General features: G+C 43.7%; 1 protein-coding gene across 1 annotated transcript in view; it reads left to right on the forward strand.

Annotated features, from left to right (window-relative positions):
* Positions 1 to 13,156, forward strand: part of LOC141106880 (uncharacterized) — a 57,829-nt gene that overhangs the window by 12,236 nt on the left and 32,437 nt on the right. The window contains exons 9-17 of the mRNA XM_073597809.1: positions 1,604 to 1,670; positions 6,450 to 6,564; positions 6,651 to 6,774; positions 6,891 to 6,988; positions 7,084 to 7,245; positions 7,368 to 7,509; positions 7,742 to 7,839; positions 7,942 to 8,094; positions 8,218 to 8,359. Coding sequence (XP_073453910.1) covers positions 1,604 to 1,670; positions 6,450 to 6,564; positions 6,651 to 6,774; positions 6,891 to 6,988; positions 7,084 to 7,245; positions 7,368 to 7,509; positions 7,742 to 7,839; positions 7,942 to 8,094; positions 8,218 to 8,359 — 1,101 coding nt within the window. The remainder of the gene's footprint in view (positions 1 to 1,603; positions 1,671 to 6,449; positions 6,565 to 6,650; positions 6,775 to 6,890; positions 6,989 to 7,083; positions 7,246 to 7,367; positions 7,510 to 7,741; positions 7,840 to 7,941; positions 8,095 to 8,217; positions 8,360 to 13,156) is intronic.

Here is a 13,156-nt window from a genome sequence, read left to right on the forward strand (position 1 = left end):
TGTGGATGGTGGGGGAGATCTGTCGGAGAATGTAGTGTGGATGGTGGGAGGAGAGCTGTCGGAGAATGTAGTGTGGATGGTGGAGGAGATCTGTCGGAGAATGTAGTGTGGATGGTGGAGGAGAGCTGTCGGAGAATGTAGTGTGGATGGCGGGGGAGAGCTGTCGGAGAATGTAGTATGGATGATGGGTGGAGAGCTGCCGGAGAATGTAGTGTGGATGGTGGAGGAGAGCTGTCGGAGAATGTAGTGTGGATGGTGGGGGAGAGCTGTCGGAGAATGTAGTGTGGATGGTGGAGGAGAGCTGTCGGAGAATGTAGTGTGGATGGTGGAGGAGATCTGTCGGAGAATGTAGTGTGGATGGTGGAGGAGAGCTGTCGGAGAATGTAGTGTGGATGGTGGGTGGAGAGCTGCCGGAGAATGTAGTGTGGATGGTGGAGGAGATCTGTCGGAGAATGTAGTGTGGAGGGTGGAGGAGATCTGTCGGAGAATGTAGTGTGGAGGGTGGAGGAGAGCTGTCGGAGAATGTAGTGTGGATGGTGGGAGGAGAGCTGTCGGAGAATGTAGTGTGGATGGTGGAGGAGAGCTGTCGGAGAATGTAGTGTGGATGGTGGAGGAGAGATGTCGGAGAATGTAGTGTGGATGGTGGAGGAGATCTGTCGGGAGAATGTAGTGTGGATGATGGAGGAGATCTGTATGAGAATGTAGTGTAGAGGGTGGAGGAGAGCTGTCGGAGAATGTAGTGTGGATGGTGGAGGAGAGCTGTCGGAGAATGTAGTGTGGATGGTGGAGGAGAGCTGTTGGAGAATGTAGTGTGGATGGTGGAAGGAGATCTGTCGGAGAATGCAGTGTGGATGGTGGAGGAGAGCTGTTGGAGAATGTAGTGTGGTTGGTGGGAGGAGATCTGTCGGAGAATGTAGTGTGGAAGGTGGAGGAGAGCTGTCAGAGAATGTAGTGTGGATGGTGAGAGAATTGTCGGAGAATGTAGTGTGAATGATGGAGGAGATCTGTCGGAGAATGTAGTGTGGATGGTGGAGGAGATCTGTCGGAGAATGTAGTGTGGATGGTGGAGGAGATCTGTCGGAGAATGTAGTGTGGATGGTGAGAGGAGAGCTGTCGGAGAATGTAGTGTGGATGGTGAGAGGAGAGCTGTCTGAGAATATAGTGTGGATGGTGGGGCGTTGATCTTGATTAAGCACATAATCTGAGTGTGAAAGGCGTCAACAGCTTGTCCTGCTTTGCTGTCTGTGAGGACAATGCAATATTTTTTTTTCATTGCTTATGCTTTTACAAAGGAAATGTTTGAAACACTACAGTACACTTTTCTATTGACCTACGAAATCCAGAGAACATAAAATAACCACCTAAGGCCAATGAAAAATCCAATAACTTTTGCAAAGCATGTACTTTTGTTTTTCCTTGGTTGACCTATAACTTGCACAAGAACACGGAAGAGTGTTTTAAAAGTGTTTAGAAACAACGGAGGCGGCAGTATTTATATTCACCCCAAGATGGCGATCTCACAAAATTGTAAGTGGCACGCACAGACAGGAAATGAGGTAGGGTACAGACAGGAAGTAGTATTAAAAGCAGGAAGTGAGGTAAGGAATAAAAACAATAGTTTACGGTGAAGTAGCAGGAAGTAGAGAGGAGACCTTGCTGGAACTGAGGAGGTAATAAAATATTATTTTATATTTACGTCCAATTACAACCCCTTCCCAAACTCTCCCCATTGTGTCGGTCCTTTTTCTCCATATTTGTGATGCCTTTAACCATTGATAGTGTCCGTCCTTTTCCTCTATATACACGTGATGTATTTTTATCTCCGGCAAATGCTGCTACACACTTGTATATGATATACAATTACTGTACATAAAACTCAAACGCCTTCTATGAATACAGAAATACGACAAACTCAAACCCGCTGTTGAGCTTTCCGTCTGGGAAAATTTACTGGTAGGACATCCAGATCACGTTAATAAAATATCATATACAGGTTTCTCCTTCAAACTCCCTTGACCCCCACGACTCTGCTCTTTCATGGTAGTCCACCTACCTATCTTAGCACTCTTTGGGTGTCACATACAACTCTTTCTCCTTCCCTCCTCTTCCTCTTTCTGTAGAAGTCCTCAAAGGCCTTCAGGTGATCCCTGAAAGCTCATCTCTTCAGGAAAGCTCTTATTATTATTATTATTATTATTATACAGGATTTATATGGCACCAACAGTTTACACAGCACTTTACAATTTAAAAGGTAGACAGTACAGTTACAATACAATAAAATACAAAACGGTTAAGAGAGTCCTGCTCAAAAGAGCCTACAATCTAATAGGGTGGATGGAGTCAGTGGTTCTGAAAATCCGTAGTGTAGCAAAGCGCGGGGAGTTGGAGAGGATATAAAGAAATTTAGGGAGAAAAATCATCTTAAACAAATGTATTCGTCCCATCAACTAAATCGGTAAATTCTGCCATTTCTGGACCTTCTCTCTAAAAGTCCCGACAATTGGTGACAGATTAGTCTCCAGAAACCGTGAGATAGGGAGCTAAACCACAATCCTTAAATATTTGAAAGAAGTTGACAAACGAATGGGGAATTAAGATGGAAGAACAACTGCATCATCTATAGGGGAAAGGGACGGTTTTGTCCAATTAATTCTAAATCCGGAGTAATCGCCAAATTCTTGTATCAGCCTGAAGGCCCCCGAAAGCGAGGGTCCTGGATCTTGCAGATACAAAAGCATGTCATCTGCATAGAGAGACACCCGTTCTTCCAACTCCCCAATTCGCAGACCAGCCAAAGTAGGAGTAGATCTTAGCTTTACTGCCAGGGGCTCTATGGCCAGAGCAAACAGGAGGGGCGATAGTGGGCACCCCTGCCTAGTTCCCCTGGATATAGGAAAGGGGTCTGAGATAATGCCATTAACCCTTAGTGTGACCAATGGATCTGTGTACAGCAACCACACGCAGGAAATAAGAGGTGAAACAAGTATGCCCACTCTACTGAGTCAAAATACTTTTTTGTATCTAAGGAGGCTGTTAGAGAAATTAGATGCTTATTTTATAATCATTTATGCATGCTTGCAAAATATTTCTTAGAAGTAGAATAATTTCAAGTTACACAGAGTTGATTCGAGTCCTTGAAATGCATATAAATCACTGAGATAAGATAGTTAATTTTAAGTTCACTACAGCCTGATAAGATAAAACATCTTATACAGGTGGTTTAAAAATAATTATGTGGAATGTGGGAAAGTTATGTACAGTACATTAATTAAGTCTGACAGGGTCAAACAAAGGTCTGCTTGTGCCCTCATTAAAACTGTTAAAATACATTGAATAAGAAAACACTGATGTGTATGTACGTATATATTAATAATTAGACAATATTGAATAAAGTAGTTGGCTTTGTGTGTGTGTGTGTGTGTATATATATATATATATATATATATATATATATATATATATATATATATATATACATACACATGTGTGTGTGTGTGTATGTGCATATATAGATATATAGATATATATATCTATATATATATATCTATATATAGATATATATATATATATATATATATCTATATATAGATATATATATATACAGTGGGGACGGAAAGTATTCAGACCCCCTTACATTTTTCACTCTTTGTTATATTGCAGCCATTTGCTAAAATCATTTAAGTACATTTTTTCCCTCATTAATGTACACACAGCACCCCATATTGTACACACAGCACCCCATATTGTACACACAGCACCCCATATTGACAGAAAAACACAGGATTGTTGACATTTTTGCAGATTTATTAAAAAATAAAAACTGAAATATCACATGGTCCTAAGTATTCAGACCCTTTGCTGTGACACTCATATATTTAACTCAGTTGCTGTCCATTTCTTCTGATCATCCTTGAGATGGTTCTACACCTTCATTTGAGTCCAGCTGTGTTTGATTATACTGATTGGACTTGATTAGGAAAGCCACACACTATATAAGACCTTACAGCTCACAGTGCATCTCAGAGCAAATGAGAATCATGAGGTCAAAGGAACTGCCTGAAGAGCTCAGAGACAGAATTGTGGCAAGGCACAGATCTGGCCAAGGTTACAAAAAAATTTCTGCTGCACTTAAGGTTCCTAAGAGCACAGTGGCCTCCATAATCCTTAAATGGAAGATGTTTGGGACGACCAGAACCCTTCCTAGAGCTGGCCCTCCGGCCAAACTGAGCTATCGGGGGAGAAGAGCCTTGGTGAGAGAGGAAAGAAGAACCCAAAGATCACTGTGGCTGAGCTCCTGAGATGCAGTCGGGAGATGGGAGAAAGTTGTAGAAAGTCAACCATCACTGCAGCCCTCCACCAGCCCTCCACCAGTCAGGGCTTTATGGCAGAATGGCCCGACGGAAGCCTCTCCTCAGTGCAAGACACATGAAAGCCCGCATGGAGTTTGCTAAAAAAAAGGACACCAAGATGGTGAGAAATAAGATTCTCTGGTCTGATGAGACCAAGATAGAACTTTTTGGCCTTAATTCTATGCAGTATGTGTGGAGAAAACAAGGCACTGCTCATCACCTGTCCAATACAGTCCCAACAGTGAAGCATGGTGGTGGCAGCATCATGCTGTGGGGGTGTTTTTCAGCTGCAGGGACAGGACGACTGGTTGCAATCGAGGAAAAGATGAATGCGGCCAAGTACAGGGATATCCTGGATGAAAACCTTCTCCAGCGTGCTAAGGACCTCAGACTGGGCCGAAGGTTTACCTTCCAACAAGACAATGACCCTAAGCACACAGCTAAAATAACGAAGGAGTGGCTTCACAACAACTCCGTGACTGTTCTTGAATGGCCCAGCCAGAGCCCTGACTTAAACCCAATTGAGCATCTCTGGAGAGACCTAAAAATGGCCGTCCACCAACGTTTACCATCCAACCTGACAGAACTGGAGAGGATCTGCAAGGAGAAATGGCAGAGGATCCCCAAATCCAGGTGTGAAAAACTTGTTGCATCTTTCCCAAAAAGACTCATGGCTGTATTAGATCAAAAGGGGCTTCTACTAAATACTGAGCAAAGGGTCTGAATACTTAGGACCATGTGATATTTTAGTTTTTCTATTTTAATAAATCTGCAAAAATGTCAACAATTCTGTGTTTTTCTGTCAATATGGGGTGCTGTGTGTACATTAATGAGGAAAAAAATGAACTTAAATGATTTAAAAAAATGGCTGCAATATAACAAAGAGTGAAAAATGTAAGGGGGTCTGAATACTTTCCGTCCCCACTGTGTGTGTGTATATATATATATATATATATATTGTAAATGATACCTATTTGTAGAACCAATATATGAATACATACATATAGTTTTATATACTGAGACATATAACACATGAGGTGGAGTTATTGAAAGTTCCTTCTCCCAAAGTCGTAAATCTGTTATCCTTAAAGTTGGTGAAGTCTTATCAGGACGAGGAGGGTTCGATGTAACACAGTTGGGTGCCATACTGTCTCTACACAGGTGTTTTTAATTGGACAAAACCAGTTATAAATCACTTTAATGAACATATAGGAATTCTGGGAATGAATAAGTTTGTCTGGTTGTAGAACAGGTGTCAGATTTATGGTTAGTTACAATGACGTAGATCTTAGCAACCAATCATATCTAGGAGAGATGGCTAAGATAAAGCTTGTAAAGGTATATAAATGCAAGTTTTACAATTGTTAGACAGACAAGTCAGATAGGAGCCCATAAGGCTGAACTCTGTGTATGCTGCCCTATTGCACGGGTCATAGAGATCAGAACCAAATGGGCAAATATCTGTCCTTTTGTTGTAACTTGTCTCCTCGTACGTCAAAGAAAACTTCTTAACTTGATCCAGAGTGTGAACTAAGGTGAATTTCCCTCACAGAGGCTACTCCTCTTGTTCCATCACTTGGAAGTAAAATGTTCCTAAATGACATACTGGTGACCGAAAACCCAGAGATTCTAACCCAGGTTTTCTCAACTGGGGTTTCAAGGAACCCAAGGGTTCCTCCAGTGGTTGCTAGAGATTCCATGAGCAATGAGCAATTTCTGCCTCTCAGATAAGCTCTCACTGACACCATTGATCTTTTTAGCTACAGTATCTGTAAAGGGGTAATTCTTCCTAATACCACAAGTGTAAGGAGCATTCTTCCCACTGACCATCACACTAATATATCATGAGTTGTGTGTATATATATATATATAGTCATTTGTAGCATTAGTTCTCTAAGACAGTAAATGCTGACCGGAGAGGTGAGGAGGATTCTAGGAGGTCACATGACATCACTCTCATCTCTTTACTTAAAACTCAGATCTGACCAGAGGTGAGGAGGATTCTGGGAAGTCTGTAGTGGTAATTTTTACTTTCTATCCTTTTACACAGGATTATAAAGTTGTGAAGAAAACATCAAGTGAACCATTTACACCCAACAGTTATGTGAAAGGGGCATCACCCATCACAGTGCCTCCACCTCACTGCCTGAAAGAAAACTGTGGAAAGAAAGTTCTAGAAGTCATCAACAAGATCACTGAGCTGCTGACAGGAGAGGTGATCGGTGCCGGGAATTCTGGGACATTATCCAGTAACAGACAAGGGATGTGTCTGGATGGTGACTGTATCATTGTGTGTGTCAGGTTCCTATAAGGTGTCAGGATGTCACTGTCTATTTCTCCATGGAGGAGTGGGAGTATTTAGAAGGACACAAGGATCTCTACAAGGACGTCATGATGGACAATCAGCCGCCCCTCACATCACCGGGTAAGAGGAGACTTTATTGTAAAGGAGAGAGCAGTACGGAGGCTCCACCTAGATCCCCCATCATCTGATAAACACATAGAAACAATGTATTCAGTCAGTGTGTGTGTTTCCTACAGATGGATCCAGTAATGGGAACCCAACAGAGAGATGTCCCCGTCCTCTGTATTCCCGGGATTCAACACAGGAAGGTCACCCCATCCCTCACCATCATCAGGTAGGTAGGACTGTAATCTAACCATGAGAGGACATTCTATGAAATTCCTGGTTCCTTCCTTTGTACAAATGTATTCGGTTATCTTTGGTGTTTAGAGTGAAGAACTGAAAGACATTAAAGTTGAGGTTAAAGAGGAAGAAGAAGAGGTGTTGGTGAGTGGAGATCAGCAGTCTATGGAGGAGGGTTGTCCTTTGGATTCCCACAATTCTACACAGGAAGATCACCAATATACAGAGAATGGTAGTTCAGGAGATCAGGTAGATGGGACTGGGCACAAAGAACTAAAAAATAATTCTATGAGAGAACATTCTTCTATGTAATCTCTTATTATTGACAGCAGTGTTTCCATATTTTATATTTTATCATATCTGGAATTTAGAATGAAGAACGGAAAGACATCAAAGTTGAGTGTAAAGAGGAAGAAGAAGAGAGGTTGGTGAGTGGAGATCAGCAGTCTATGGAGGAGGGGGAGATGATTATGAAAAGTAAACAGGAGGAATCTTCTCTACATATCAACACAAGTAAGTAATAAACACTAATTGCAGAAGCATTTTCTTTATTTAATTTACTTCTTTGCATCTAAAGAATTACTTTTACATCATTTCATGTGTTGAAAAGGACAAATGTTCTTGGAGTTCACCCCAAAAAAATTAAAATGTGAACCTGCTGTTTAGATGCAGGTCCACCTAGATCCCCATCATCTGATAAACACATAGAAACAATGTATTCAGTCAGTGTGTGTGTTTCCTACAGATGGATCCAGTAATGGGAACCCATCAGAGAGATGTCCCCGTCCTCTGTATTCCTGGGATTCCAGACAAGAAGGTCACACCATCCCTCACCATCATCAGGTAGGTGGGACTGTGCATGTATTCTAAACCAAGAGAAGACATTCTATGAAATTCCTGGTTTCTTCCTTTGTGCAAATGTATTCTGTTATCCTTGGGGTTTAGGGTGAAGACATTAAAGTTGAGGTTAAAGAGGAAGAAGAAGAGATGTTGGTGAGTGGAGATCAGCAGTCTATGGAGGAGGGTTGTCCTCAGGATTCCCACAATTCTACACAGGAAGATCACCAATATACAGAGAATGGTAGATCAGGAGATCAGGTAGATGGGACTGGGCACAAAGAACTAAAAAATAATTCTATGAGAAGATATTCTTCTATGTAATTTCCTATAATTGGCAGCAGTGTTTCCATATGTTATATTTTATCATCTCTGGAAATTTAGGATGAAGAACGGAAAGACATCAAAGTTGAGGTTAAAGAGGAAGAAGAAGAGAGGTTGGTGAGTGGAGATCAGCAGTCTATGGAGGAGGGGGAGATGATTATGGAAAGTAAACAGGTGGAATCTTCTCTACTTCTCAACACAAGTAAGTAATATACACTAATTGCAGAAGCATTTCCTTTTTTAAATTTACTTCTTTCGCCCCTTTCCTTCCCAGACCAATTTTCAGCTTTCAGCGTTGTTCAATAACAAATGCGCGGTCATGCTACACTGTACCCAAATTAAATTTTTATCATTTTGTTCACACAAATAGAGCTTTGTTTTGGTAGTATTTATTCACGACTCCATTTTTTATTTTTTGCGATATAAGCGAAAAAAGAGCGGAAATTTGAAAAAAAAAAAGCAATATTTTCTACATTCTATTTTAAAAGAAATCCAATAAAATCGAATTTTGTCATAAATTTATTCCAAAATGTATTCTGCTATATGTCTTTGGTCAAAAAATTCCCGTTAAGTGTATAATAATTGGTTTGTGTGATCACGGACATATGTACGCAGATGATCATGTACAGATGTGCGCAGGTGATCACGGACACATTGTCAGGGCTGGGCTCAGCCCTTCCTTCTCTGAGCTCATCTGTCTGCTAATTTCCAGCTCCCATCTCTTTCCAAAGTTACCCAGCTGTTCTTGGTTCTGCTCGTCAGTCCTGCCTACTTAAAGCCATCCAGCTCACTTGATCTCTGCCTTCGCCTTTGTCAACATCACAGAGACTTTCTCCTGCGTTCCTTTTGAAGACTTGCTCGGCTGATGTTGCTTCTGGCTCCTGATCCTGCTTGCTGTACTACTACGTTTATCTCTGGCTCTCTGACATTTGCTTGGCTGACTACCTGATCCGGTTACTGAACCCTGGCTTGTTTTGACTACGCTTACTCTGTTTACCTTATTATTATTATTATTATTATTATTATTATTAAACGAGTGTGATTTAACTATACTTCTGTCTCGGTCTGATTCATGGTTCCTGATAGTAGGTGAAGGCCATGAATTCAGAAGATATAGTCAATCCACTTGTTGGTAATATTTTTTCCAGGATTGGATGAGCAAGATCACTGCATGGATCAGTTTGCCATGGCGCACGGCTCACCTGGAAACTCCCTCTGTGGCTGCTCCGGTACACCATGACTTTGTGGCCTCCTTTAAAAGGGTATTTGACGTTCCCGCACGCGCCGATTCTGCTGCCAAGTGCCTCATGCCCATCAAACAGAGTACGAGAACTGTTGCCGATTACGCCATTGAATTCCGTACTCTGGCAGCAGAGGTTGCTTGGAACAATGATGCCCTCGTGGCTGCTTTTTCTCATGGTCTCTCGGATTCCATCAAGGATGAGATAGCAGCCCGAGATATACCCACTGAGCTGGAGAAGTTGATCACGTTTGCCATCCTCATTGACTCCAGACTCAGAGAAAGACTCTCTTTTAAGGAGCGCATGCGGAAGCCTTCTGTACGTTTGCCTCCGAGCTTTACAGTCCCACCCTTGCCTCCCTCACCTCCCATGCCTCCTGGTACCGAGTCGGTCAGTGAAGATGAACCTATGCACTTGGGCTTCACGCGTCTCTCTGCGGATGAGAGAGCCTTTAGGAGGAGGGAGAGATTGTGGCCAGGCAGGTCACTTTTTGAAGTCTTGTCCTACCCGTCCAGGGAACGCCCGAACCTTGAGGTCCTGTCATGGACTGACCTTAGGTGGCGTTGTTTCGTCCCCAGTTATCCAGAAGGATAAGCCCCTGGTTTCGGTCACCCTTTCTTGGGCTGAGTCGTCCATCGAGATACAGGCTCTAATCGACTCTGGGGCTGCAGGCCTGTTCATTGATGCTGCCTTTGTATAGCAGCACTCGATTCCACTGCAGCTGCTTGACACTCCACTTACCATTGAGGCTCTTGACGGGAGACCTCTACAGCCTGCCCATGTGACTCATGAGACGGTTCCATTGTCCATGGCCGTAGGGGCTCTTCACCATGAAATAATCCAATTCCAAGTTATTTCCTCAGCTAGGTTTCCACTGGTTATTGGTTATCCTTGGTTACAGAGGCACAACCCCTCTTTTGATTGGCTCCGTGCTGAGGTTCTCTCCTGGTCACCACAATGACATGCTTCCAGAAAGTAGCCAAGGTCCTGTGCACCTCTTCACTCTCATCCCTGCCGGAGGAGTACCACGATTTTAGCGATGTCTTTGACAAAGGTCAAGCCGGTAGTTTGCCTCCACACCAGCCTTATGATTGCGCAATTGACCTTCAACCTGGTGCCATACCCCCTCATGGCCGGTGTGACGGTATGCGAGGTGATATAGTTGATAATCGCTACATTTCACCTCGCATTCGTTCTGTTGTAAGAGTTTGAACCGGAATCCGGCCCGGGTTTTTCCAGCCTCTGTGCAGGCTAGGTTCCGGTCTGGATGTTCTGGTCCACTTGAGCCCACACTCACGTGGACTGTAAATAACCAGGAAAAGAGCTCAACAAGGCTCTGGTTTTGAGACTCAGGAAGAAACCTGAGTGAGAGGAGCTCTGGCTATTGGACTATAAGGTTTGCTTTACCGCATGTTTTGTGGGTGACGGGGACCAGCCCTGCATTGTCTAGAGAGGAGACTGTTTGTTTAGTTAGCGCCAGACGTCAAGGATTTACTTTACTGTTTTGTTTATTTTTATTTTGCAAAACCTCCTTGTAAATAAACTTGGCATACGCAAGATTTTTAAGAAAGTGCCCGTTTGCTGACTGTCCTTCAGAAAAGGTGATCCCCACAAGCTAATCTTCCCACATCGGGTTTACCCTTTGTCGGTCTTGGAGGATAGGGCCATGGAGGAGTATGTTGCAGACGCACTTTCTCGAGGTTTCATCCGCAAATCCTCATCTCCTGCTGGTGCTGGTTTCTTCTTTGTGAAGAAGAAGAGCGGTGAACTGAGACCTTGTATTGATTATAGGGGTCATAATCATTTCACGATTAAGAATGCCTACCCGATTCTGTTGATTACAGAGTTATTTGACGCCCTCAAGGGAGCAACGGTTTTCACGAAGCTTGATTTGAGAGGGGCTTACAATCTCGTGCGGATTAAGGAGGGCAACGAGTGGAAAACTGCGTTTCATACCAGAACAGGCCATTATGAGTACCCCGTAATGCCTTTTGGCCTTTGTAACGCCCCGGCAGTTTTCCAGGAATTTATTAATGATGTCCTCCGAGATTTGTTGCAGTTATGTGTGGTGGTTTATCTCGATGATATCCTCATATTTTCCAAGTTGGAGTCGGTTCCGGTTCCTGTAAATTCCTCCTGATCGTATCCTGGCTATGGTTCGCACCAGTCTTACTTCTCCTTTGGGTGACAAAATTCTTGCTGCTCAGGTCCATGCTCCTCCTGAGAAACCTTGTGACCGCTGCTTTGTCCCAGAGAGTCTCCGTACTGCCATGCTCCAGACTTACCATTCTCCCAAGGCAGCTGCCCACCCTGGGAAGAATCAACTTGTTTGGGCCATTTCCCAACATTTCTGGTGGCCTAGTCTACGGGCTGATGTAACTGCCTTCGTAGCTGCCTGTTCCGTGTGTGCTCAGAGTAAGACTCCACAACACCTTCCATTGGGCCTCCTACAATCCATACCCAATGGAGAGAGGCCATGGACCCACCTGTCTATGGATTTCATTGTGGAGTTGCCCAACTCCCAAGGCAACACTGTTATCCTTAAGGTGGTTGACCAGTTCTCAAAGATGTGTCATTGTATTCCACTTAAGAAGCTGCCCACTTCTAAGGAATTGGCTTCCATTTTTGCTCAGGAGATCTTTCGCTTACATGGACTACCCAAGGTGATTGTCTCGGACAGGGGTAGTCAGTTTGTCTCCCGGTTCTGGTGAGCCTTTTGTGCACAGTTGGGAGTTCAGCTTGCATTCTCCTCTGCGTATCACCCGCAGTCTAATGGGGCCGCAGAACGAGCCAATCAGTCCTTGGAGCAATTCTTACGTTGCTATATTTCTGACCATCATAACAACTGGTCAGACCTTTTACCGTTAGCAGAGTTTGCTCACAACAGTGCCTTGAATTCTGCTTCCCGATTGTCTCCCGTAGGTTCAGTGGGCGCATACAGTACCTGGTGCATTGGAAGGGGTACAGTACGGAGGAACGCTCTTGGGTCTCATCCTTGGACGTACATGCCCCTGTCCTCCTCCGTGATTTCCATAGACGTTTTCTCCTCAAGCCCGGTGGTCCTCTGAGGGGGAGGGGTCGTTGAGGAGGGGGTACTGCCAGGGCTGGGCTCAGCCCTTCCTTCTCTGAGCTGGCCGCTGAGCTGTCGGCTAATTGCCAGCTCCCATCTCTCTCCACAGTTACCCAGCTGTTGTTGATGCTGCTCGTCAGTCCTGTCTACTTAAAGTCGTCCAGCTCACTTGATCTCTGCCTTCCCCTTTGTCAACATCATAGAGACTTTCTCCTGCATTCCTGACTTGCTCGGCTGACGTTCCTTCTGGCTCCTGATCCTGCTTGCTGTACTACTACGTTTATCTCTGGCTCTCTGACATTTGCTTGGCTGACTACCCGATCCGGTTACTGAACTCTGGGTTGTTTTGACTACGCTTACTCTGTTTACCTCATTATTATTATTATTATTATTATACAAGTGTGATTTAACTATATATCTGTCTCGGTCTGATTCATGGTTCCTGATAGGCCCCCAGATCCGCCCCCCCCCCCCCCCCCCCCCCCATGTGAATAGTACCCCTACCCATTCACCAAAGAAGTGAATTAAGACAGTACACAATTTTTTTGACAATTCCTTTATTAAAAAATAAAAAACAATATCCCCCCGATGTAGATCCATCCTTAATCGCATTACCCTCCGCACCGCTGGACATGATAAAAGAAAAAAATCGAAAAAAAAAAATCTCTGGTCTTGTCGAAGGCATCCC

The sequence above is a fragment of the Aquarana catesbeiana genome, linkage group LG08 (genome assembly GCF_042186555.1).
Source record: "Aquarana catesbeiana isolate 2022-GZ linkage group LG08, ASM4218655v1, whole genome shotgun sequence".
In the NCBI taxonomy this organism is placed as follows: Eukaryota; Metazoa; Chordata; class Amphibia; order Anura; family Ranidae; genus Aquarana; species Aquarana catesbeiana.